The 26,822-nt window shown below is 39.2% G+C and overlaps 1 protein-coding gene across 1 annotated transcript in view; it reads left to right on the top strand.

The window, feature by feature from the left end:
• Positions 1-26,822, top strand: part of GBE1 (1,4-alpha-glucan branching enzyme 1) — a 339,164-nt gene that overhangs the window by 280,879 nt on the left and 31,463 nt on the right. Inside the window, exons 13-14 of the mRNA XM_055412202.2 lie at positions 17,667-17,851; positions 19,493-19,623. Of these exons, the coding sequence (XP_055268177.2) occupies positions 17,667-17,851; positions 19,493-19,623 (316 nt within the window). The remainder of the gene's footprint in view (positions 1-17,666; positions 17,852-19,492; positions 19,624-26,822) is intronic.

Here is a 26,822-nt window from a genome sequence, read left to right as displayed (position 1 = left end):
CCTGACCCTGAGCCAGTCGCTCATGCCAACTGGACCAAAAGCACATATACCATAAAATGCTTTAGAATTAAAAATTTATGAATATGAAGTTTGCATATAGAGATCGATCTTGGGTGTTCATTGGAAGCACTGATGCTAAAGCTGAAACTGCAATACTTTGGCCACCTCATGCGACGAGTTGACTCACTGGAAAAGACTCTGATGCTGGGAAGGGTTGGGGGCAGGAGGAGACGGGGACGACAGAGAATGAGATGGCTGGATGGCATCACTGACTCTGTAGACATGAGTTTGAGTGAACTCCGGGAGTTGGTGATGGACAGGGAAGACTGGCGTGCTGTGATTCATGGGGTCGCGGAGAGTCGGACAAGACTGAGCGACTGAACTGAACTGAACTGAACTGAACAGAAAGTGTTCTCTCCCAGGTCTTTAGTTGAGTGTACTACCTGTCAGAAAATCATAGAACAAACAAATAGAAACAAAACATTTATTTCTCACGTTACAGTGTTTCCCTGGTAACTCAGTTGGTAAAAAATCTGTCTACAGTGCAGGAGACCCGGGTTCGATCCCTGGGTGGGGAAGGTACCTTGGAGAAAGAAATGGCAACCCACTCCAGTATTCTTGCCTGGACAATCTCAGGGACAGAGGAGCCTGGCAGGCTTCGGTCCATGGGGTTGCCAAGAGTGGGACACGACTTTGTGACTAAGCCACCACAGTTTTTGATTCCTTGGTTTTACCCTCAGACGTGATGGCCGTCGCTCTCTTTCCTTTCATCAGTGTCCTCTCATTACTTGGTCTATTGTAGGGCCCCAGGGTTATGGGTGTATATATATCAGTTCAGTCAGTTCAGTTCAGTCGCTCAGTCGTGTCCAACTCTCCGCGACCCCATGAATTACAGCACGCCAGGCCTCCCTGTCCATCACCAACTCCCGGAGTACACTCAAACTCATGTCTACAGAGTCGGTGATGCCATCCAGCCATCTCATTCTCCGTCGTCCCCTTCTCCTCCCGCCCCCAACCTTTCCCAGCATCAGAGTCTTTTCCAGTGAGTCAACTCGTCGCATGAGGTGGCCAAAGTATTGGAGTTTCAGCTTTAGCATCAGTCCCTCCAATGAACATCCAGGATTGATCTCCTTTAGAAAGGACTGGTTGGATCTCCTTGCAGTACAAGGGACTCTCAAGAGTCTTCTCCAACACCACAGTTCAAAAGCATCGATTCTTCGGCGATCAGCTTTCTTCACAGTCCAACTCTCACATCCATACATGACCACGGGAAAAACCATAGCCTTGACTAGACGACCCTTGGTTGGCAAAGCAATGTCTCTGCTTTTTAATATACTATCAAGGTTGGTCATAACTTTCCTTCCAAGGAGCAAGCATCTTTTAATTTCATGGCTGCAATCAGCATCTGCAGTGATTTTGGAGCCCAAAAAAATAAAGTCTGACACTGTTTGCACTGTTTCCCCATCTATTTCCCATGAAGTGATGGGACCAGATGCCATGATCTTTGTTTTCTGAACGTTGAGCTTCAAGCCAACCTTTTCACTCTCCTCTTTCACTTTCATCAGGAGGCTTTTGAGTTCCTCTTCACTTTCTGCCATAAGGGTAGTGTCATCTGCATATCTGAGGTTATTGATATTTCTCCCAGCAATCTTGATTCCAGCTTGTGCTTCTTCCAGCCCAGCGTTCCTCATGATGTACTCTGCATATAAGTTAAATAAGCAAGGTGACAATGTACAACCTTGACGTACACCTTTTCCTATTTGGAACCAGTCTGTTGTTCCATGTACAGTTCTAACTGTTGCTTCCTGACCTGCGTACAGGTTTCTCAAGAGGCAGGTCAGGTCGTCTGGGATTCCCATCTCTTTCAGAATGTTCCACAGTTTATTGTGATCGACACAGTCAAAGGCTTTGGCATAGTCAATGAAGCAGAAATAGATGTTTTTCTGAAACTCTCTTGCTTTCTCCATGATCCAGCGGATGTTGGCAATTTGATCTCTGGTGCCTCTGCCTTTTCTAAAACCTGCTTGAACATCTGGGAGTTTACCGTTCACATACTGCTGAAGCCTGGCTTGGAGAATTTTGAGCATGACTTTACTAGCGTGTGAGATGAGTGCAATTGTGCGGTAGTTTGAGCATTCTTTGGCATTGCCTTTCTTTGGGATTGGAATGAAGACTGACCTCTTCCAGTCCTGTGGCCAGCGCTGAGTTTTCCAAATCTGCTGGCATATTGAGTGCAGCACTTTCACAGCATCATCTTTCAAGACTTGAAATAGCTCAACTGGAATTCCATCACCTCCACTAGCTTTGTTTGTAGTGATGCTTTCTAAGGCCCACTTGACTTCACATTCCAAGATGTCTGGCTCTAGGTCAGTGATCACGTTATCATGACTATCTTGGTCTTGAAGATCTTTTTTGTACAGTTCTTCTGTGTATTCCTGCCACCTCTTCTTAATATCTTCTGCTTCTGTTAGGTCCATACCATTTCTGTCCTTTATCGAGCCCATCTTTGCATGAAATGTTCCCTTGGAATCTCTAATTTTCTTGAAGAGGTCTCTTGTTTTTCCTATTCTGTTGTTTTCCTTTATTTCTTTGCATTGATCACTGAGGAAGTCTTTCTTATCTCTCCTTGCTATTCTTTGGAACTCTGCATTCAGATGCTTATATCTTTCCTTTTCTCCTTTGCTTTTCGCCTCTCTTCTTTTCACAGCTATTTGTAAGGCCTCCTCAGACAGCCATTTTGCTCTTCTGCATTTCTTTTCCATGGAGATGGTCTTGGTCCCTGTCTCCTGCACAATGTCACGAACCTCCATCCAGAGTTCATCAGGCACTCTATCAATCAGATCTAGTCCCTTAAATCTATTTCTCACTTCCACTGTATAATCATAAGGGATTTGATTGAGGTCATATCTGAATGGTCTAGTGGTTTTCCCTACTTTCTTCAATTTAAGTCTGAATTTCGCAATAAGGAGTTCATGATCTGAGCCACAGTCAGCTCCTGGCCTTGTTTTTGCTAACTGTATACAGCTTCTCCATCTTTGGTTGCAAAGAATATAATCAATCTGATTTCGGTGTTGACCATCTGGTGATGTCCATATATATATGTGTGTGTGTGTGTGTGTATTTATTACATGTGTATGTTAATATATGTATATTTATTTGGCTATGCCAGTCTTAGTTGCGGCAAGTGGGATCTTAGTTGTGCCCTGTGGGATCTAGCTGCCTGACCCCGGTGCCTTGCATTGGGATCATGAAGTCTCAGCCACTGGAACCAGGGAAGTTCCCAGGCTTCAGGTTTTACTTCAACTTGCCAGCACTTATTTTCTGTTTACCACAGTTTCCTCTAGGAAGCACTCCTTCTCAGGGGTCAGTCTCTAGTCTCCCACCCACCCTGGTTTTCCTCCTCTTACTCTGGCTTTTCCTCTGCAAGCTTTTACAGGGTCCTGTTCCTCTGCCCCAGCTGGCCATACAAGTGTGTCTCAGGTCCCATTATACTCTGTTTTCTGCCATTCTTACCCGCATATTCTCCCCAGGCAATTTCATCCACTCCCATGGCATCAGGTACCCTGTGGGTTTTGAAAAACACTATACACAACTAGTATGCAAAGATTTTTGTTTGGTTGGTTTCCAATAGCAAGGGAAATTCTAGAAGTCCACAACTGAGTTCACAAGTCTGCCTCTTCCCCCTTCCCTGATGTTGGCATAATTTCTGACCTGTTATGCTGTTCTGTCATCTCAGGACATTTACAATTTGCCCTTGGAGGATATTTGCTGCCACTCTCTGCTTTCCTCCCCTAAGATTTTTTGTCATTTTAGCTCTTAATGATCCCAGAAGTCATTTCTCACCCACTTCCCCTCTTTAAGGAAAATTGTATTTTTCAGTTCAGTTCAGTTCAGTCGCTCAGTCGTGTCCAACTCCTTGCGACCCCATGGACTGCAGCACACCAGGCCTCTTTGTCCGTCACCAACTCCTGGAGTTTACTCAAACTCATGTCCATTGAGTCAGTGATGCCATCCAGCCATCTCATCCTCTGTCATCCCCTTCTCCTCCTGCCTTCAATCTTTCCCACCATCAGGGTCTTTTCCAATGGGTCAGTTCTTTGCATCAGGTGTCCAAAATTTTGAGTTTCAGATTCAACATTGGTCCTTCCAGTGAACACTCAGGACTGATCTCCTTTAGGAGGGAATGGTTGGATCCCCTTGCAGTCCAAGGGACTCTCAAAAGTCTTCTCCAACACCACACTTCAAAAGCATCAGTTCTTAGACCCTGAGCTTTCTTTATAGTTTCATAGCATTCAGTTCAATTCAGTCACTCAGTCGTGTCCCACTCTTTGCAGCCCATGAATCACAGCACACCAGGCCTCCCTGTCCATCACCAACTCCCAGAGTTTACCCAAACTGATGTCCATTGAGTCAGTGATGCCATCCAGCCATTATCCTCTGTCGTCCCCTTCTCCTCCTGCCTCCAATCCCTCCCAGCATCAGGGTCTTTTCCAATGAGTCAACTCTTCACATGAGGTGGCCAAGGTATTGGAATTTCAGCTTCAGCATCAGTCCTTCCAATGAACACCCAGGACTGATCATCCTATAGGATGGACTGGTTGGATCTCCTTGCAGATTTTTAGAGCTGCTTAATTCTGTCTTTCCTCCTTATTAGATTGTAAGCTCTATGAGGACAGGGACTGTACTGATGTACACTGAGCATGTTATCTAATACACAGAATACACTTCAGTAATTTGAAAATTATGATCTACTGTTACAGTTGAGCATATGGCCAATATAGGGAGTCATGGGGCTCAGAATATAGTCATTGACTTGCATGAGGAGTGTGTACAAGGGAAGATCCAGAGACCCAGAGACCATACCGTTTGACTTTAGAGTAGTCTTTGGTACAATGAAAAGGAATGGGCATTAAACTTTTCCTTGATTTTATAAAATATTTTCCTTTGGATTGTATCAAGGAATGGTGTACATAATACATGTGTGCGTATAAATATACTTAATATCAGCAAAGAATTGCCTAAAATCTTCAGGGGATGGATGCAGGATGTGACAGACTTTAAGGATAAATCCCAGTGGCACTGCTCAGTTTTGTTCTGGTGCCTTAGCTGGCATGCCACCCCCTATCTCCTCTTCTGGGTCTGATAGTTATATTTTGTTTCTGTTCAAATTAGATGATGTTAGACTTTTACCAACTGTAAAGGGAAACATCCAACCTTAACAAATAGAAGTCCCTGTTGTAGGTCTAGTGCATGCTGTGGAAAGTGAAGAAGAGACGGTGTAGCCACTTCCTGGAGCCTTGGTGATCAGTGTCAAAGGTGGGAGGAAGACTGGATAGCAGGTTTATTTTTCTGTAAAGGGAGATCACACTCACTAATATAGAAAAAGAATTTTATACTGTGCCCCACCTTCTGGTGCTTTTGAATGCCAGAGGAGACTCTTAAGAGTCCCTTGGGCAACAAGGAGATCAAACCAGTCAGTCCTAAAGGAAATATTCACTGGAAAGACTGATGCTGAAGCTGAAGCTCCAGTACTTTGGCCACCTTATATGAAGAGCTGACTCATTGGAAAAGTCCCTGATTCTGGGAAAGATTGAGGGCAAGAGGAGAAGAGGGCAGCAGAGGATGAGATGGTTGTGTGGCATCACTGATTCAATGGACATGAGTTTGAGCAACCTAAGGGAGATAGTGAGGACAGGGAAACCTGACACACTGCAGTTCATGGGTCAAAAAGAGTTGGACAAGACTTAGCAACTGAACAACCTCCTGGTGACTTGATGGCCTTGAGAAAGGTCAAAGCATTTGATTTTATAACAGATACTTCCTTTAAAGAGTTAGTCTTTGGTACCATCAAGAGGAGTAGGAGCAAAAGTGGTTTGTTTTTTCTTTAATTCTCATTAAAACTGCACCTTATTCTCATATATACATAAACTTGGTATCAACAAAGAGTTATATAACATCCACAGCATGGAGGCTGTGATAGACTTTAATTAATTCCTAGGTAAAATTAGTATGCATTACAGTTTAGAGAAACAAAACACAGAAAGTGGCTAATCAAAACGTTCAGCTAACAGAGCAGGGGCTTTTTTCATTAGTTGCATTGTCTTGAATTTCATCACTGTACCAGCTGGCTTCTTGTCAATTTATAGTTTGGACCTTTACATCAAACAGCAAAAAATTAATTACAGGAAAAGAAATCCCAATAGGAACTTTGTGCTTAGAGGTTTTTCACAATTAACCAGACATGAATGGTGCTGTTTACAGAGGAAATGGAAAGGGAGAGAAAGAACTTAGTAGAATTTTCTAGAATCATTAATTAACTGTAGCAGTGTTAGTCACTGGCTTCCCCATGTTTGTTTTAAAGTGTTTAGCCAACGCTTTCAGCCTTCTCATTTCTGAAAACACCCACTTCAGTTACTATATTGAATGCAATGAATCATGGCCTGCAATGTAACTTTTCTTACAAAATGTCTCAAGTGACAGCTCAAAAAATTACCATCCTCCGTGCACTTTGAAACAAGTGCCATCCGATGTATTACATTAGTGATCATAATCATAATTTAATGAGCAGAAAGAGCATGCTTTGATGGTTAGTGCCTGGTTACTTGTAATGCACATTTTTAGACTTGGAAGTTTTGTTCTCTGAAGTCACACTCATTGCCTCTCTGAACTAGAGTTCATTTCAATGTGACTTTTCTAAGCCTCTTATCTGTTCAATAAACCAGCCAAAGATTTTTAAAATGCCTTCCTCAATTTAGGTTTCTACCCTTTTTTTTTTTTTTTTCTTTTTTATGTAGCTTAGAAATCCTTCCACCAGGGCTTCCCTGGTGGCTCAGACAGTAAAGAGTCTGCTTGCAGTGCAGGAGACCCAGGTTTGAACCCTGGGTCGGGAAGATCCTCTGAAGAAGGAAATGGCAACCCACTCCAGTATTCTTGCCTGGAAAATCTCATGGACTGAGGAGCCTGGTAGGCTACAGTCCATGGGGTGACAAAGAGTTGGACACGACTGAGAGACTTCACTTTCTTTTCTTAGAAATCCTTACTTATGTTCCATTATTCTAGTTCCTAACATTCTAATACAGTGAATAGTTCTTACTCTTTTTAAGACTCAGATGCCTGGAGGAGATGAGGAAAACCTTCTCTCCTCAGAAAAATGCACAGATGAACATATATCATTTTGCATAAAATATCAGGAATCAGTAGGGAAGCATGAATCCCAGGTTATAAATGCCTGTTGCTTTTCATTGAAAAATCTATCTATAATATATGCATGTAAACATAACATATTTATATATAATTTAAGAATATATATACACACATATTTTTTAATTTGATTAAATTAAAATTCTGATTCTGATCCTGTGTTCCTTATTCCATCAAGTTATCTGTACTAAAACAAATCAATTACCTTCTTTGCCATTACCTGAATAAATTTAGATTTCCCATCCATCTTTATATACAGCAGAGCTTACTTATAAGCTTATTTGGCTGGCCATATTTCACTGTACTCTCAAGTGCTGCTACATTTCCTAAGTAATTTGTAGACCATAGCTGAGAAGAACATTCTTAACTTGTTTTAATGATGGTATTTTTCTTCGTTAGGTTTGTGAGCTGTGAGCTAGTATAAGATACTAACAGGCATTTTCCACTTTTCTCGTTCAGTCTGAGAATGGTTCACTGTTATTCCAAGGTCACTTTGAAAGTCTTTCTGTGATTTGCTTCCATTTATTTTATGCTCATGTTTACAGTTTTGAACCAAATATGAAATTTAATGTTGCGTTTGTCTACATTAAACTTAATTTGCCCCTTGTCAGGTCATTTACAACAGAGACAACATTCAAAAGCCACTCTAAAATGTTTTGTCTGCAATCACTAATATAATTTTTCTATTTCTTTGTTATATGCAACTTATCATTTAGTTTAAAAAGAAGCCTCTCCAGGAGATTTTTCAGAGAATCTAAATTAGTCTCTAATAAAGGTTAATAAATTATTCTCTAATAGAATAGGGTCTTCTTCATGTCATATTTTTTAACAGTTCTTTTTTCTAATTCAGAAGTTTAATTTCATATTCCATATTAAGTAAGCTTATTGGAATATGCTTTAAAGTAGTGACATACAAAATCCTAAATTGGATTATGATACCAAACATTGTTACCACTTTCATCTCTTTCTAATATTTTTCCAAGTACTTAATTTGCCCTCATGTAATGAATGTTCTTCTTAATAGTTAATAACTTTAGATGTTATTGAAAAGATAAGTGAATGCTTAAGAACCGTCTGGGAAGCCCATGTATATTAGTATAGGTATGATACAGATATAGATACAGATATATAGCTCTTGGGGGTTTCCCAGGTGGCACTGGTGGTAAAGAACTTGCCTGCCAATGCAGGAGACATGAGATGTGGGTTCGATACCTGGGTTGGGAAGATCCCCTGGATAAGAGGGCATGGCAACGCACTGCAGTATTCTTGCCTGGAGAATTCCATGGAAAGAGGAGCCTAGCGGGCTACAGTCCATAGGGTCACAAAGAGTCGGACACAACTGAAGCGACTTAGCATGCATGCATGTAGCTATAGCTATAGATATAAATGAAAATAAATACAACATTTACCAAGAGGGAAATAGTGGTATTATTTTGCTTGGGCTGCTATAATAAATTGCCAAAGACCAGGTAGTTTATAAACAATAAACATTTATTTCTCACAGTTTCTGGAGGCTGGGGATGTACAATGAGAGTTACAGCATGGTTGAGGGAGCTTTAATAGGCCATATCCTTTTGTGGTGGAAGGAGAAAGCTCAGTGCAGCCTCTATTATTAAGAGCACTGTTCCCATCTATAAGGGCTTTATCCTCATGACCGAAATACCTTCCAAATGTCCCATGACCATCATGTTGAGGATTAATTTCTAGCATATAAATTTGGCTGGGGGGAACACTAACACTCAGACCATAGCAAGTAGTTATGTGGTAAGATTTTAGGTGTTTTGTATGTGTTTCTAATTGTGAATTTTAAAAATAACTTAGTACATTACTTATATAATAAAAATAATAAAAGAAAATATAGCAGTATAAATGTAGCTAAGATTTATTGAGTCACATATTGTGTCTTGTACCCTTTTAAATAATTTGCATCTATTACTTCAGTTTTAATCATACTACTCTTCAATCCTTATTTATATTATACATTATAAGGCTGTGAATTTTCCTCCTGGAATATTCAAATAAATTATAATACTGTAGTTTCACATTGCATCAGTTTTTTAACGGAGTCCATTAACCCTTGAGGCTTCATGGGTATGTATGTGTGTATGTGTGTCTGTTTTAGGGGAGCAGGTACTTAACTTTCAATCAGATTATGACATGGTTTCATACTGTTTCCACTCATTTTGGTGCAAAATATTTTGGGCTCCAAAATCACTGCAGATGGTGACTTGTAGCCATGAAATTAAAAGACACTTGTTCCTTGGAAGAATATGACTAACCTTGACAGCATATTATAAAGCAGAGACATTACTTTGCCAAGAAAGGTCCATTCAGTCAAAGATACATTTTTTCCAGTAGTCATATATGGATGTGAGAGGTGAACTATAAAGAAAGTTGAGCACCGAAAATTGATGCTTTTGAATTGTGGTGTTGGAGAAGACTCCTGAGAGTCCCTTGGACTGCAAGGAGATCCAACCAGTCCATCCTAAAGGAGACCAGTCCTGAATATTCATTGGAAGGACTGATGTTGAAGCTGAAACTTCAATACTTTGGCCACCTGATGCAAAGTGCTGACTCATTGGGAAAGACCCTGAAGCTGGGAAAGATTGAGGGCAGGAGGAGAAGGGGATGACAGAGGATGAGATGGTTGGATGGCATCACCGACTCAATGGAGATGAGTTGGTGATGGACAGGGAGGCCTGGCGTGCTGCAGTCCATGGGATCGCAGTGAATCAGAGTCAGACACGACTGAACTGAACTAACTGATATTGAATTGTGAATGTATGCTCAGTCACTCAGTAGTGTCCAACTCTTTGTGACCCCATGGACTGTTGCCAACCATGCTCGTCTGTCCATGGGATTTTCCAGGCAAGAATACTGATACAGATTACCATTTCCTACTCCAGGGAATCTTCCCCATCCAGGGATGGAACCCATGTCTCTTGCAGTTGTCTGAGCATTCTTTGGCATTGCCTTTCTTTGGGATTGAAATGAAAACTGACCTTTTCCAGTCCTGTGGCCACTGCTGAGTTTTCCAAATTTGCTTACATATTGAGTGCAGCACTTTCACAGCATCATCTTTTAGGATTTGAAATAGCTCAACTGTAATTCCATCATATACTATAAAATAAATGTTATATAGCATAATATATACATAGTGTATTGCATATATGTGTGTATAGTATATAGCTTGTGTGTGTCTTTATAACTGTAAATAACACCTGAGAGCTTGTTCAGCAGTTTCAGGATGAAAATATAGTAGGAATAATGAAGGAAGAGAGCAGAGAGGAGATTCGTGACTGATCAACTAGATTTGCCCCATCAATCTGAGTGTCTTGTAGCAAAATCACTTTCACCTTGAGTTCTGCTTTTTAAGATCTGCAATAGAAGATAATTGAAAGAATGTTGATACTTGACTTAGGGAAATGTGTTTATTACATGCATGAATAAATGCATCAACATTGAATTTCCACACTTTAGAGGAAAGGATAATATTGTACCATGAAACTTTGTGAAGAATAGCCAAGTAGCTGCTTTGAATTCCTCCTGGTTACTTGTATGTCTGCTGAAGAGTTGGGCTGGTCAGTTCCCTCCTCAGAAGGAGGGGAACCAGAAACTTTAGGTTTATAGTAGCTCTCACTTATTGCTCTTTATGTCATTCTTTCCTGAGCAGCATTGGTAATGGGTGTGTAACATAAAAACTGTCAAACTTTGAAAGCTTCAGCTGCCAGACCTTGTGTCAACTGCCTTACTTACCTCATTTGAATTTTACAAAAGCTTATATGAAACATTATTCTATTTTACAGATGAGGAAACAGAGTACTGAAGAGATTCAACTGCTTAAATTCATATTTCTCATAAATATTCTTATTGATATTAAAACCCATGCAATAGAGTCTCATAAAATCCTATTTTTTTCCACCTGAGACATGCCATTCATTTCTCCATTCCCAGTGTATCTGGTCATCTCTTATTCTTTGAACTCCATGTTAGCTTTCCTACCATTCAACTATTTCCAATATCCATTGTCTTTTCCACATGGTACCAGAGATATTTTAATAAAAGACCACATCTGAGCTTTGCATCCCCTTATTCAAAAGCAGCTTAAGTTCCGGAGATTATGAGACTTCTCCTAATCTGAACTTCATCCCTCCTGTCTCAACTCTTCTCCTCACTACAAGTCCTATTTTATGGCCAAACCAAAGTCCTCTCTACATCTCACCTTCTCACTTCAACTCTTTGCACATCATTCCATTTTCTCGGAATCTCTGTCCATATATGAGAGTTTGGTCAATTTTTGCATTGTTTTCCCATGGTATCTGCTTCTGAACAATATGGTAGAGTGGTAATCAAGAGTCAGTGTGCTAAAATCAGACTTTCTGAACTCATGGGCCCTGCTACTTAATAGCTCTCTGTTCCTCAGTTCAATTCAGTCGCTCAGTCGTGTCCGACTCTTCGCGACCCCATGAATCACAGCACGCCAGGCCTCCCTGTCCATCACCAACTCCCGGAGTTCACTCAAACTCATGTCCATCTAGTTGGTGATGCCATCCATCCATCTCATGCTCTGTCGTCCCCGTCTCCTCCCGCCCCCAATCCCTCCCAGCATCAGAGTCTTTTCCAGTGAGTCAACTCATCGCATGAGGTGGCCAAATTATTGGAGTTTCAGCTTTAGCATCAGTCCTTCCAATGAACACCCAGGATTGATCTCCTTTAGAATCGACTGGTTGGATCTTCTTGCAGTCCAAGGGACTCTTTAAGAGCCTTCTCCAGCACCACAGTTCAAAAGCATCAGTTCTTCAGCGATCAACTCTCTTCACAGTCCAACTCTCACATCCATACGTGACCACGGGAAAAACCATAGCCTTGACTAGACGGACCTTGGTTGACAAAGTCATGTGTCTGCTTTTTAATATGCTATCTAGGTTGGTCATAACTTTCCTTTCAAGGAGTAAGCATCTTTTAATTTCATGGCTGCCATCAGCATCCGCAGTGATTTTGGAGCCCAAATAATAAAGTCTGACACTGTTTGCACTGTTTCCCCATCTATTTCCCATGAAGTGATGGGACCAGATGCCATGATCTTTGTTTTCTGAATGTTGAGCTTCAAGCCAACCTTTTCACTCTCCTCTTTCACTTTCATCAAGAGGCTTTTGAGTTCCTCTTCACTTTCTGCCATAAGGGTGGTGTCATCTGCATATCTGAGGTTATTGATATTTCTCCCAGCAATCTTGATTTCAGCTTGTGCTTCTTTCAGCCCAGGGTTCCTCATGATGTACTCTGCATATAAGTTAAATAAACAGGGTGACAATATACAATCTTGACACACTCCTTTTCCTATTTGGAACCAGTCTGTTGTTCCATGACCAATTCTAACTGTAGCTTCCTGACCTGCATACAGGTTTCTCAAGAGGCAGGTCAGGTGGTCTGGGATTCCCATCTCTTTCAGAATGTTCCACAGTTTATTGTGATCCACACAGTCAAAAGCTTTGGCATAGTCAATGAAACAGAAATAGATGTTTTTCTGGAACTCTCTTGCTTTCTCCATGATCCAGCGGATGTTGGCAATTTGATCTCTGGTGCCTCTACCTTTTCTAAAACCTGCTTGAACATCTGGGAGTTCATGGTTCACACATTGCTGAAGCCTGGCTTGGAGAATTTTGAGCATGACTTTACTAGCGTGTGAGATGAGTGCAATTGTGTGGTAGTTTGAGCATTCTTTGGCATTGCCTTTCTTTGGGATTGGAATGAAGACTGACCTTTTCCAGTCCTGTGGCCACTGCTCAGTTTTCCAAATTTGCTAGCATATTGAGTGCAGCTTTCACAACATCATCTTTCAGGATTTGAAATAGCACAATTGGAATTCCATCACCTCCACTAGCTTTGTTCGTAATGATGCTCTCTAAGGCCCACTTGACTTCACATTCCAAGATGTCTGGCTCTAGGTCAGTGATCACGTTATCGTGACTATCTTGGTCGTGAAGATCTTTTTTGTACAGTTCTTCTGTGTATTCTTGCCACCTATTCTTAATATCTTCTGCTTCTTTTAAGTTCATACCATTTCTGTCCTTTATTGAGCCTATCTTTGCATGAAATATTCCCTTGATATCTCTAATTTTCCTGAAGAGATCTCTTGTTTTTCCTATTCTGTTGTTTTCCTCTATTTCTTTATATTGATCGCTGAGGAAGGCTTTCTTATCTCTCCTTGCTATTCTTTGGAACTCTGCATTCAGATGCTTATATCTTTCTTTTTGTCCTTTGTTTCACTTCTCTTCTTTTCACAGCTATTTGTAAGGCCTCCTCAGACAGCCATTTTGCTTTTTTGCATTTCTTTTCCATGGGGATGGTCTTGGTCCCTGTCTCCTGTACAATGTCACGAACCTCCATCCATAGTTCTTCAGGCACTCTATCTATCAGATCTAGTCCCTTAAATCTATTTCTTACTTCCACTGTAGAATCATAAGGGATTTCATTTAGGTCTATCTGAATGGTCTAGTGGTTTTCCCTACTTTCTTCATTTTCAGTCTGAATTTGGCAATAAGGAGTTCATGATCTGAGCCACAGTAGGCTCCTGGTCTTGTTTTTGCTATCTCTATAAAGCTTCTCCATCTTTGGCTGCAAAGAATATAATCATTCTGATTTCGGTGTTGACCATCTGGTGATGTCCATGTGTAGAGTCTTCTCTTGTGTTGTTGGAAGAGGGTGTTTGCTATGACCAGTGCATTCTCTTGGCAAAACTCTATTAGCCTTTACCCTGCTTCATTCCGTGCTCCAAGGCCAAATTTGCCTGTTACTCCAGGTGTTTCTTGACTTCCTACTTTTGCATTCCAGTCCCCTATGATGAAAAGGACATCTTTTTGGGGTGTTAGTTCTTAAAGGTCTTGTAGGTCTTGATAGAACCATTCAACTTCGGCTTCTTCAGCATTACTGGTTGGGGCATAGACTTGGATTACTGTAATATTGAATGGTTTGCCTTGGAATGAACAGAGATCATTCTGTCATTTTTAAGATTGCATCCAAGCACTGCATTTCGGACTCTTTTGTTGACCATGATGGCTACTCCATTTCTTCTAAGGGATTCCTGCCCACAGTAGTAGATATAATGGTCATCTGAGTTAAATTCACCCATTCCAGTCCATTTTAGTTCGCTGATTCCCAGAATGTCTACGTTCACTCTTGTCATCTCCTGTCAGTTACCTATAAAATTGAAACCGTAATAGTACCTACTTCAGGGTAGTTGAAAATAGAATTAATTCATGTGCAATGCTTAGAATAGTGCCTGATTCCTAATAAGCCAATATTAAGCATTTGTTGTTGCTTCTTGGTAGCACTGATATAACTTCCCCCCCTCAAAAAAGCTAAAGGAATTGTTTATTAATATTGGCATCAACTTAAAGATTCTTGGTCATAGCAAAGTAAAAGTATTATGCCTACAGCGAGCCTCCATACAGTTTGTAGGCTATTATATCTAAGCTATCCTATGGCATTTCTAGTCTCTCCCAAATTCCTCACTAGTTGAAATCCCACTAGTACTTGGGATATATAATTTTCCCTAGACTGGTGGTACCTTCATTATCAGAAATGAATGTACCTAACCAGGTTACTTCCCTGGTGGCTCAAATGGTAAAATGTCTGCCTACAATGCGGGAGACCCGGATTCAATCCCTGGGTTGGGAAGATCCTCTGGAGAAGGAAATGGCCACCCACTCCAGTACTCTTGCCTGGAAAATCCAATGGATGGAGGAGTGTGGTAGGCTACAGTCCATGGGGTTGCAAAGAGTCAGACAAGACTGAGCAACTTCACTTTCTTTCCCTTTCAACCACAATTCTGAAGGTGCCTCATTTTGCTGATTGAATGGATGACAGAACCAGCTATGCCATGAGTACAGCATGGGCTGATGTGAATCAGGCTCCAAATCCAGGCAGAACTCCTAAGTACAGCAGAGGGAAGTTCCTTTACCATTTTAAGACACCATAAAGTAAATAATAGGGCTTCCCTGGTAGCTCAGTTGGTAAAGAATCTGCCTGCATTGCAAGAGACTAGGGTTCGATCCCTAGGTTGGGAAGATCCCCTGGAGAAGGAAATGTCAACCCACTCCAGTATTCTTGCCTGGAGGATCCCATGGAGAGAGGGGCCTGGCAGTCTACAGTCCACGGGGGTCACAAAAATCGGACACAATTTAGCAACTAAACCAAAGTAAATAAAGGCCTGCAGATTTAGAAATATGATTCCTTCTCTGTCACACAGGCAGCATCATAAAACATATTTTTAGGCTGAATTATTAGAATTAATTAGTTTACTAATTAATTAGTTTACAAATTAGAATTAGTAAACTCTGGGAGTTGGTGATGAACAGGGAAGCCTGGTGTGCTGCAGTCCATGGGTTGCAAAGAGTTGGACAAGACTGAGCAACTGAACTGAACTGAACTAATTCAGAATTAAGGAAAATTTTTGAAGACAGTTTAATTTTTATGAAGCTGCTACAAGCATATTTGTTTGTATATTATTTTTATTTTGATGACTATGGTTCTGAACAGTTAAATGTAAACTGCAGTGTTTCTTAGTAGAGCTCACCATTTAAAACAGCTCTACAGTAAGTCGTAGTGAATTACTTTGTAACTTTTTAGTTTTTATTTATTAGAATATTAATGTACTAGCTTATTTTTGCTTTTATTTTTATTGAAGTATAACTGACATAACATTATGTTAGTTTCAGATATACAACACAACTCAGTATTTGTATATATTGTAAAATGATCATCACAGTAAGTTCAGTTAATGTTCATCACTGTAGCTTCCCTGGTGGCTCAGCTGGTAAATAATCCTCATGCAATGCAGGAGACCCCAGTTTGATTCCTGTGTCAGGAAGATCCCCTGGAGAAGGGAATGGCTACCTACTCTAATATTCTGGCCTGGAGAATTCCATGAACTGTATAGTCGATAGGGTCACAAAGAGTCAGACACAACTGAGTGACTTTCACTTTCACCATACATAGTTACAAAAACTTTTTTTCTCAAGAAAAGTTTTCTTGAGACAGAACTCTCAGGATTCTGTCTCCTCGCTTTCAAATATGCAATGCAGTATTATTAACTATAGTCACTGTTCTATACATTACATCTCTCTTTTTTTATTTTATAACTGGAAATTTGTATCTTTTAACACTCCAGCCATTTTGCCCACCTCTTACCTCTGTCTCAGGCAACTACAGGTTTGTTCTCCGTATCCATGAGCTTGTTTTCCCCAGTTGATTGTTCATTGTTGTTACTTTTTTTAGACTCCACAATTCAGTTAGATCATACGATATTTGTCTTTATTCTGTCAGACTTATTTCAGTTAGCAGCTATTTAGACTACAGTAGGACACACTTGGGTCAGCTATGGTGCTTTCTAATTCAAAGGAGAAATTTGTGATTTAGAAAATTGCAGCATTAAAGTAACTAATATCAGCAACTTTTGGAAAGTAGTGTTTAATATTTAGGGGGGAGAAAGAAGCCGTAAAATAAAACTCTAATTTGAGGAAAACAGCAAGAGCCAATCTCTTAGGCTACTAATATCTGTTTGATTTTCAGAATGAAGAATGTGTAATATGTATGTGTTGTTGTTTATTTCACTTTTAGAGCCTTTAAGATTTCTGGTTCTCATCACTACAATGAGAAATAATATTAAATGAGTTCCCAACATAGTGTCCCAGGTATATACATGTGCGCACATGCGCCCGCACACACACACACACACACACACACACACACACCCCACATTTAAATTAAAGATATAAGTCTAATGGTGGCACATAGATCTGAGAAATAAATGGGGAATATGAATAGTAAAATTGCTGATCTGGGCTTCTGTAGCCCAGGTATAAAACCTGAAGTATAAAAGTTACTTGCCTAATGGGATGAGGTAGAAAGAACTTTGGATTTTAATGAGAAGAACTAGATTTTAATGCTTGCTTTTCTAGTTACCATCTGTGTGAGGTTGGGCAAATCCCTTAACTGTCAAGAGTTTTGTATTTCTCATCTGTGAAATGGATATAATAGGGAGTCCTTGGAGGATCAAAAAATAATGTACATACAACTTTTGGAAATTGCAAAGCATGGTACAGATTTCAGAGATTATAGAAGAGATTTTGAAAATGATTCAGTGATTTCAGAGATTATTTCAGAGGTAAAATAAGTATGACAGAGATACTGTTTTCAGTTTGTACATGAAAAAAAAAATGAGATGTGGAAAAAGGAATGTGTGGCCAGGCTAAAACTGGACCTGGGCTCTTGAGTCCAAATGCTGGCAGTATTGTGTGCTTGACTATGCTGTTTCTAAACTAGGGTTGTGCATATTTCACAGGGCATAGCTGTAGTAAATTAACCTAAACTGATTTCAAGGACTTTTAAACATATAATTATTGAGATATCTTAATAAGAAGTGCTAATATTAACCAGATGATGTTGATGTTTGTTTTCAAATACAGGTAATGAATTTGGGCATCCTGAATGGTTAGACTTCCCAAGAAAAGGAAATAATGAGAGCTACCATTATGCACGAAGGCAGTTTCATTTAACTGATGATGACCTTCTTCGCTATAAGTTCCTAAATAACTTTGACAGGGATATGAATAAATTGGAAGAAAGATGTGGTTGGCTTTCAGCTCCACAGGTAAGCTCTTTACTCTCAATGTTATGTTTTAGTCACCAGTGTTGTACATGCTTAGAATGGCAATTGACTTAAATCTATATGCAGATCTCTTAAACAGCACGTTATTATTCCACGCACAGTGCCCTGTGACATACTTCAAGTTGTCAAAACATGTCACCAAAATCTCCCCAATAGATAACGAAAATCTTCAGCATAATTCCCTGCTTACTTTCCTGGTTAGCTTGTCGATGTTGTTTAAATTTGGTAATTTTTATTTCAGTCGGTTAAAACTAATGACAAAGGCTCCACATGGAATCCATTTTGGAAATTGCTGTGGAAACATCTTAATTGTTTTGACTGTTTTTTCTTTATATAAATAATTATGCTATCATATGAAACTACTTTGACAACATGGAGATTTCTTTATTCTTATTTTTCCTTCCTTTACTGGTCTCTAACTTGTCATTTCAATAGATGCCATTATACCCGCATGCTGTTTTGTATTTTTCACGAGCCTGACTCTCCTCTGGAATTAAAGTCTCCATTTTTCAATAAGTTTTAGAAAATGTAATTAACAGGTGAAAATTTTATACAGGCTTTTTTTTTATCCCCCTTTGCAAAAATTAGCATATAGTATGTGTTACTTATAATCCATTTACTTTTTACTGGTGCCATTTGAAATTACTGTTGATGTGTTTTTACTTTGGTGTCTCTGATTTTTTTTTAATGGTTGAACAAAGGTACTTATACATTCAGGAAGATTGGCTACATGACACAAATGCCCTAATCGCATTTATTAGTAGTGCTGTTTCCAGAAGAGAGAGCAAAATGATGCTCCTTTTCAATAGGAACAATGTTGAATACCAAAAGGCATGCTGTTTACTCTAGAGCCTTAGCTCACATTTCTAAATTACCAAGAGTAGTGCTGCTGACACGCATGGAAATAAGTCCTCTCAGAGCTGGGGCTGGAAGAGGGAAGGGTTGAAAAAGCAAAAGCTTCTCACTGCCTACCGTAAAATGTGATGTAGAAAATAAGAGAGATTGTAGATGTTGTAATTGCTTTTGAAAATCTCTTTCATTAGACCAAAAAAAAAAAAAAAATGTCTAGGCCTTTTGGTTGCTTTTGAATTTGACAAAGCCATGCAGTACTATAAAGTTTTTGAGAAAAATGCAGCTTCAGAAATCGGGATATAATAACAGTGTTACAGTATATTTTGAAAAATAATTTTATGTGCCTTCACTTATCAGTCTAGAGACTAAAAGAAAAGTCTTAAAGAAAATTCACTTATAAGTAGATCTAATATACTTATACACGCACACATGCACACGCACGCACACACACAGGTGCTTTCTGTATAGCACAGGTACTGTGTTTTTACTTAAAGCCTAATCCTCTGTCTGTGCTTTGTTTGAGGTTGGCAAATGGTTGGTGAGATTTGTGTACTCTTTAAGCAACTTTTGAAACTGCTGTTGGCCTTGATATGGCAAAATTTTGATATGGCAAAATTTCAACAGGTTCAAAAAATATAACATGCTGACACTTTCATTTTTGGCTTAATAACAGGGCTGTTAATAAAGACAAAAAGCAACTTTTTGTAAAGAATTTACTTCTAGCAGCATTTGGCTATTATTTGTATATATTCTGTGTGTTAATTCTTGCAGGCCTATGTGAGTGAAAAGCATGAAGAAAATAAGATCATTGCTTTCGAGAGAGCTAGTCTTCTTTTCATCTTCAACTTTCATCCAAGCAAGAGCTATACTGATTACCGAGTTGGAACAACATTGCCAGGAAAATATCCTTTTTGTTGCCAGTTAACATGACTGTCATTCGATTTTTATTACATCATAGAGTGTAAGAAAGACTAATGCTGATCTTGGTGACAGTAGCTCTCGGTTTCTTCATCTGAAAACTGAGGGACTTGAAATAGTTAATGTATCTTTGCTCAGTTCAGTTACACTAAAGTAATCCTGAACTCCATTCTGGCTCTAAAAAGTATGATTATGAACATTCTCTTAAGTAATATTTTAATCCAGTGTGTAGTATAGGAGGTGATTGTTGTTTCTTTTTATGAAAATATTTTACAAGTTGCCTCTGAGAGTCATCTCCTTTCCCCTCTCCATGGAATGCGTGAATAGGTGGTAGTTGTAAAGACGGCCTCCTTCTTTCTTTTTCCTGTCTTCTAAAATACAAGACATAGCTCACTTTTTTGGGGGGTCTGAACTGATAAGGAATCAGGGCATGAGAGGTGTAAGCAAAGGAAATATCAGGGAGAATGTTTAGATACTGTTTGCATTCATTTACTTGTCTATTCATTCATTTCACAGATGTTTTATGAGCACCTATTTATTGAACACCTGCAGGTCAGCCCTGTGTGAGGTGCTAGAAACACAGGAATTTTCCTGGCAGATATAGTCACAACCTTCATCAAGCTTTTAAACTAGTGAAGAAGACAAATATTAATCATTTGAAGTGTGATCCTTGTTACGAAATGAAACATGCATGTGTTTGAAAGAGTTTAGGACTTACCCAATCCATGGAAAAACAACAACAGATTCAGGATGTAGTAATAACAACACAGCGCAGATTTTTAAACCAGCAGTAGAAAGAATGTGTTCTTCCCCTGAAGCCCTGATAGTGATTAATGTCTGCCACCTGAGGAGGATGCCTGACGCCAGCATGATCTCTTGCGAGCCAGGGTATCTCTAGCTACAGTAAGAGAAACCCCCCTCTTCAGCTGGCTCAGGCAATAAGGAAAAGTGCATTTTGCCGAACAATGGAAGCCCTGAGGTCAGGTGACCCCAGCACTGTGACAGTATCATCAGGTTCCCTAGTCCACTGGCCTTCCCACTTCCAACTCTCAGGGTGCCAGCAGCGTCCAAAGGGTGTCACCTGATAGAGTTGCAAGACAACAGTCTTGGTTCCAAATGTCACCTTCAGACACAACAAAAGGCAAATAGATTTGTGTAGTTTTCAGGAACTAAGTCACTTTAGCAAATTTCCTTTGTATTCCATTGACCAGAATTCAGTCACTTATCCCCAGAGAAGTGTCTAGGGAGGAGAATGCTTTCCTCAGCATTAATAGCTTAATCAGGAATTACCCCCTGAGTCTCCAGGAAGTGACCCCCTTGGGGAAGTGGTTGTCCAGAAAGTTTCTCTGGCCGTAAGGAGGAAAAGGCCACGATGTCCAGTGAGTAGCCTGTGGCATCTGCCACCAGCTGGTGCTGCTCAGGGATGCTGCAGGTGGTGAAAGATGTTCCCTGTCTTCTCTCTGCTCCTCCCTGATCACCCCATCCCCTAGGACATCAGAGCATGTAGGAGGGAAAGCTATTGCTGTGGCTAAATATGCCCCAGTTAACACAGAGACTGCTCAGATCATGGAAATCAGTGTCACGGGGTTGTCTGCCCTGTAGAAGAGCTGTACTGTTCAGGAGGCAACTGTTCTCACTATCTCTTTGAAGAAATACAAACAGCTGCTAGACATGTAGCAACTCACACATAAGCCTTCTCAGCGACAAACTGCTCAAGTATTAACCCCTAGACTAGATTCTGCTGTATCTAATGATGGCATATAATCAAACTGTAATTTTGATTATTATTAAACCAAAATGCATTTACAGAACACTTGGGATCTACTGCAGTGTTTGGTAGTTAAGCACTGCCCTTGACCCTAAGTGGGAGAGAAGAGACTTGTAAACCCAAGCTAAGATATAAGGCACGATGCCATACAGGGGATGGGGCAGGAGTGTTCCATGAGACAACAGAGGGGAAGTAAAAGGAAAAGAAATAAATGTGATGGTGGGAGTAAAAACAGAAACAGAGATTGAGTAATTGATTGACTAATGAGATTTTTAAGCCTATATCACGCAGAGAGAGAGACAGAGATGATTTGTAGACCAATTGACTAAGAAAAGACCTTAAAGCCTGGACCTTGAGAAATGGATAAAAGTATGGTAGAAAAAATTGAGAAAGGCCATTCCTGCATTTGGAAATCATAGACTATTCTTAGATAATGGACAGTACGATAGATTAATTGGGAGAATGATGACCCAAAAATTAAACTGAAAAGATAGATTGTGATCACATAATAGAAGATTTTAATTTTAACTAGTTTAGGGTTGTTTTTTTTTTTTCTTTTTGGAGTTTCATTAGGATCACTAACAAATGGAAATAATGGAATTTCAGTGATGTTGCTTAGGAGAAAAACTTGGCTTAAGCTACACTGAACTCCTATCTGAAGTTTGTGTGATTTAACAAATATTATTAAATGAAATATATATAATAATATAGTATATTTTATTAAACAAAACCCACCCAAAAGTTAATTTCATTCTGTGATACAAAGTTACACTGTATGTGAAAGTCTAGTTTGGCTTTGGTACACCTTGCCACAAATAGAATCTTTCAAAACTTAGCAATTTGTTTAAATGTCTAAAAGCACATTTTATAGAGAAATTTTCCATTTTAATAAACACTGAATACTTCATATTAGTAACCAGAGAAAATGCACACATCATGTGTTGCAGTGATACACACTTCTTGGAAGATTGGGCCATATCTTCATAGAAGTCATAGTTGCAGCCTTAGTCATCTGTTGCACCTCTAAGAGAACCTTGAAAATATTGTTGCTTCTTTTATTACAAGGATTTTGTCTCCTACAGATCTGTGTCCACTTGGGCCTTATTTACTCTTGCTGCCTTTCTCATTCCTCCCTTTCTGTCAGCAAGCTATAACTAATTCCCATATGTTATTGCCTCCTCTGAGGACATTTGCATTTTAATAACCAGTCTCCTTGAATACTCAAAAGTATGCTGGACCTAATGAACTAGATATCTAATAGAATATTTTTTTAATAATGAGTATTTTTTTTGGAGGGAAAGAGATCAGGAGAGAATTTCCAACATACCTGAAACCATACTTTCTAATGAGCTACATATTAATACTGTCAGCCTTAAATCTTAGCTTGAAATTAGAAAATCTTCTGGAGTTTGTGATGGTTTGTACTCTGATGACCCAGTTCAGTGAAGAAATCCCATCTATATATTCCTCTGCAAATCATAGCTGTCATTAGGGCACTTTCCACTCCTATGACTCACTGTTTCACAAGGTAAACAATTCAAAGTTTGTTTTTTCGGTTGTTGTTTTTTTAATGTAGCCTTAAATGTCAATGTATTATATCTGTACTCTGGGGCCAGTGCCTGTTCTACATGACAGCTATTCAAATCAAAAAGGCATTTAAGTTGTTCCTCACAATACCACCTCTCCCTGGTCTTCCCTCTTCCAGACCAAAACTACCTCTGGTTTCTTTAATAGATTCTTGTGATGCTTTCCAGACCTGTTAGCATCATGTCTCTCTTATCAAAATGTACCCAATATTGTTCACTTTCCTCTTCATTGTGCTTCCAGGACTAACAGCAGAATATTCCAGATAACGGTCTGGCAAGTATGACATGGAGTGCCCCATTACCTCCTCTTGTCTTGAGACTGCTCTGTCTCATTAATGGAGTTAAAGTTACACCAGCTTTTCTGGCAACCATCACATTTTTCACTCTTATTCACATTCATATAAAAAGTTTTAGTTTTCTTTGTACTTGTATTATGACATATCTCCTTACTCTTTATTTATTCAGCTAATTTAATTAAATTCCCAAATTTAATATTGAGCATGATTTTTACCTCTCACTTGTTAATAGACGAGATAAAAGAGTACTAGAATATTCGTTATATGATTGTACCACCTTCCCTAAGCAGTAGGTAGATCTTCTTGTTGTAGATTTCAGCTTCTTGTTGTTCCTTGCTTAGCTTACACAGTCCTTTTTATTATCCTTAGCATTGTACAAGTCTCATTTCTTTTTGGTCTTTCATCTTTCTCACTTTATTCTTATACCTTTAAACAACATTGTAGTTCAGCATTATAGAATCATTTCTGGAATAGGAAGTACAAAAATATTGGTATTTCTATGCTGTAGTTTCTGACTTTACCAAAGTATTCTATGCCATTGGTATTTCCAGCTACCGAGCCAGTGAATTGAATACAGATTTCCTCTGTGAAGGATCCACAGAGGCAAGATTGTATGTGTTAATCAAGTCAAGAAATTCATCAAATTTTTAATTCCCAGGAAGGCAGGATTTGGTACCAGCACAAATTTAAAGTTTCTAAAGAAGTCATTTGAACTTCCTCTGTCACTATGAAATATAAACCTGCAGTAGGTAGCATGTCTGAATTCTTGAATAGTTCCATTTTTTGAACCTGTGTATCGTGTATATCAAATAGCAAGACATCAACTTTCACTCGTATCTGTGTAGAATATGAGCTGTCTTTCCAAGAAACTGTTGTAAGGGGAGCTATTTTGGGGGCAATGCCAGGCAGAATAGAAGCAACACTTTGAGTACTTTCAGCTGTCACTTGAAAATAAGATGATAAATTTGGGAGGTTGAAGGGGCGTCTGCTTTGTATTACTGAGGTTTTGAACCGAGTCTTCATGGTGACTGCTAAAAGACAGAGTGTCGTTTCTGCAAAAGGAATCTGCAGGATTGTTCTAGAAAACAAACAAACACACAAAAATAGCAACAGTAAAAACACTCTGCTGGTGCACTGTCTCCCATTTGTCTTTCTATCCACTAATCTTCAGTGTAATAATCACCAGTGTTCTTTCATACAGTGGGTAGTAACATGAGTAAAACAGAACTGAGACCCAACGTACTGGCTAAGGAGGTACGTTCAGAGTTACATGCTCAGGAAGACAAAATGCTGTATGATGTAGTATATTTGTTTATGATTTTATGTTGTTTAGCTGGGTAGAAAGAAACATAATTCCCTTTATAGTATGAGAATCAGTATTTAATTTCTATGGTCACATTTCTTCACTTAGAGCATTATCAAATCAGTGTTGAATCAAAAGGAAGACCGCTAAACCCCTAAGGACTGACTGCTCTCTCTAATCCATTTTGAGTAACACAAATGATGATGCCTCATTTTGAGGGATGTAGAGGGAAGTGTGGGTAGAGAGGATCTCTTTTGAGGTCCTTCTGTTTACTGGCCATTTAAAAAAAATCTAGTTTAATATTTCTAGGTGCCCTATAAGGTAGGTTGTATTAAATTCATGTGACTGATCAGGAAATGAGGGCTTTCTGTAACTATCTAACTTCCCTCAGCACATGGCTGGTGAAGGTCGAGCAGTTTGTTACAAAGCCCATATTCTTCCTCTTTCTGTCCATTCATGGGTGCATCCATGTGGTTGGTGGTGGCAGTAACAGTGACATCAGCAATGCTGATTTATTTCTGTAATGTGCAAAGTGATTTTGTTATAGTTCTGGGAGAATAGGCAGCATGAGAGAATCATACACAATTCCATGAGCTTTTCTCTCCTCAGGTTCTCTCAGTACCTCACCATCACCCTCTACAAATTTTTCCCAACAAATTCTTCCCCATGACCCCTGTCATCATCATCCAAAAGAAAAAAGAGTATTTTTAAAGAATAAAACATGAAATAATTGACTCAGGTCAATTACTGTGATTTCTCTTCATTCTGGAGGAGAATATAAATGTGCTGTAGTTCTTTGTTCAAAGTGAGACTCTTCTGGTGCATCACGTCAATTAAATTTACTGTGAAATATTCACCTAAGTGTTAAGCCCTCATAGATCATTTATAAAATATGTGTCTTGGTAGATACAGATTCTTATCACTCCAAGAGCATAAACAACACCAGTATCAAATGTTTTCAAATCTTTTGTCAGCATGCTGTTGAGGTGGGTGTGGGAATAATAGTGTAATAGCAGCCCCCTTTCCAAATGGCTTTTCAAACTGTTACAATACTGCAATGTTTAGAGGAGTAATCATCAAGTATGGCTTGTGAAGACTATGTGAATCCAGGCCAAAAATATTTAAAACTAAGGGAACGGATGAGTAAACAGTTGGATCTGACTCAAGATCTTTGCAATATTTTCGTTAAACTGCTGTAGGATGTACTTTTTAAAATGTAAATTCAGACACTGACATTTGCAACCTGTACACAGAGTTTCTTTTGAGCAAATAAGGTCACTTGGATGATTCACTGAAGTGTGATCACTGAAGGCAGAGATGTGGCTGTGAGTTGCTTAGTTTACAGGAGCCTTTGAAGCATGGTTATGTAACGTTCTGTGTTTATTAAAATCTGGGCTTTGTGCAGCAAATAAAAACAAAGGACTTAATTTAGGAGGATTAGCTAGATGGCCACATTCTATTCAGATTTGATATATAAAGGTTAATTTCTGGGCTAAAAATGTAGAGTTTAACATACTTTTCCACATTTACCAAGTTTTGATAAAAAAAAATTTAAACAAATATAAGTGTTTCTGATAAAAGATCTACATAGTGACTTTGAACGGACGCAAGTGTGTTCCTTTTCCTTGTGTGCGTATGTGAGGAGAGAGAGTGTGTGCTTTTACCCTGTGTGGCGATATAGTGATGAAGCTGTTTCTGTGAACAGGGACAGGTAATCCTACTAACAGTGCTATATTTAATTCCCTCTTTTTTTCAATAACTTCACTATGGATGTATACTCATGGCCTTGGTTCACCTTCTTTACTTTCAAGATGAAAGTGATACTTATAAACATTACCTAGAGGTACTTTCAGTAATTTTTCATTGTTAAACCCTGTCCAGAAATCCCTGAGATTTAATGATAATGACAAATGTGTACCTCCACCTCCACTGGCAATAAAGAGCCTATGATTTAGCTTCATTTCTCTACTCAGAAATTTGAGATGAATCACAAAGTAAGAAAAATATTTTGTAGCTGATGTAACACTTTGATTGGCTTAATATATATTCATAAGGCTATAGGCAGTCATGAATAATGAGTGAGCCCTTACTACACACATATGTTTTTAGATTTTTTTAGGAACTGAGTGCTATTCAGTGTCTCAGTGCTTCTGAGACATTCACATCATTTCTGGTTTTGGTTCATAGCTCAATTGCTCAGTGATGTTCTCCTCTGGTTCCAAAAATTCAT

This window comes from Moschus berezovskii, chromosome 1 (genome assembly GCF_049115385.1).
Source record: "Moschus berezovskii isolate FMDL1 chromosome 1, NW_MosBer_1.0, whole genome shotgun sequence".
Lineage (NCBI taxonomy): Eukaryota > Metazoa > Chordata > Mammalia > Artiodactyla > Moschidae > Moschus > Moschus berezovskii.
The sequence above is the reverse complement of the archived record's forward strand: the minus strand, read 5'-3'. Positions and strand labels throughout refer to the sequence as shown.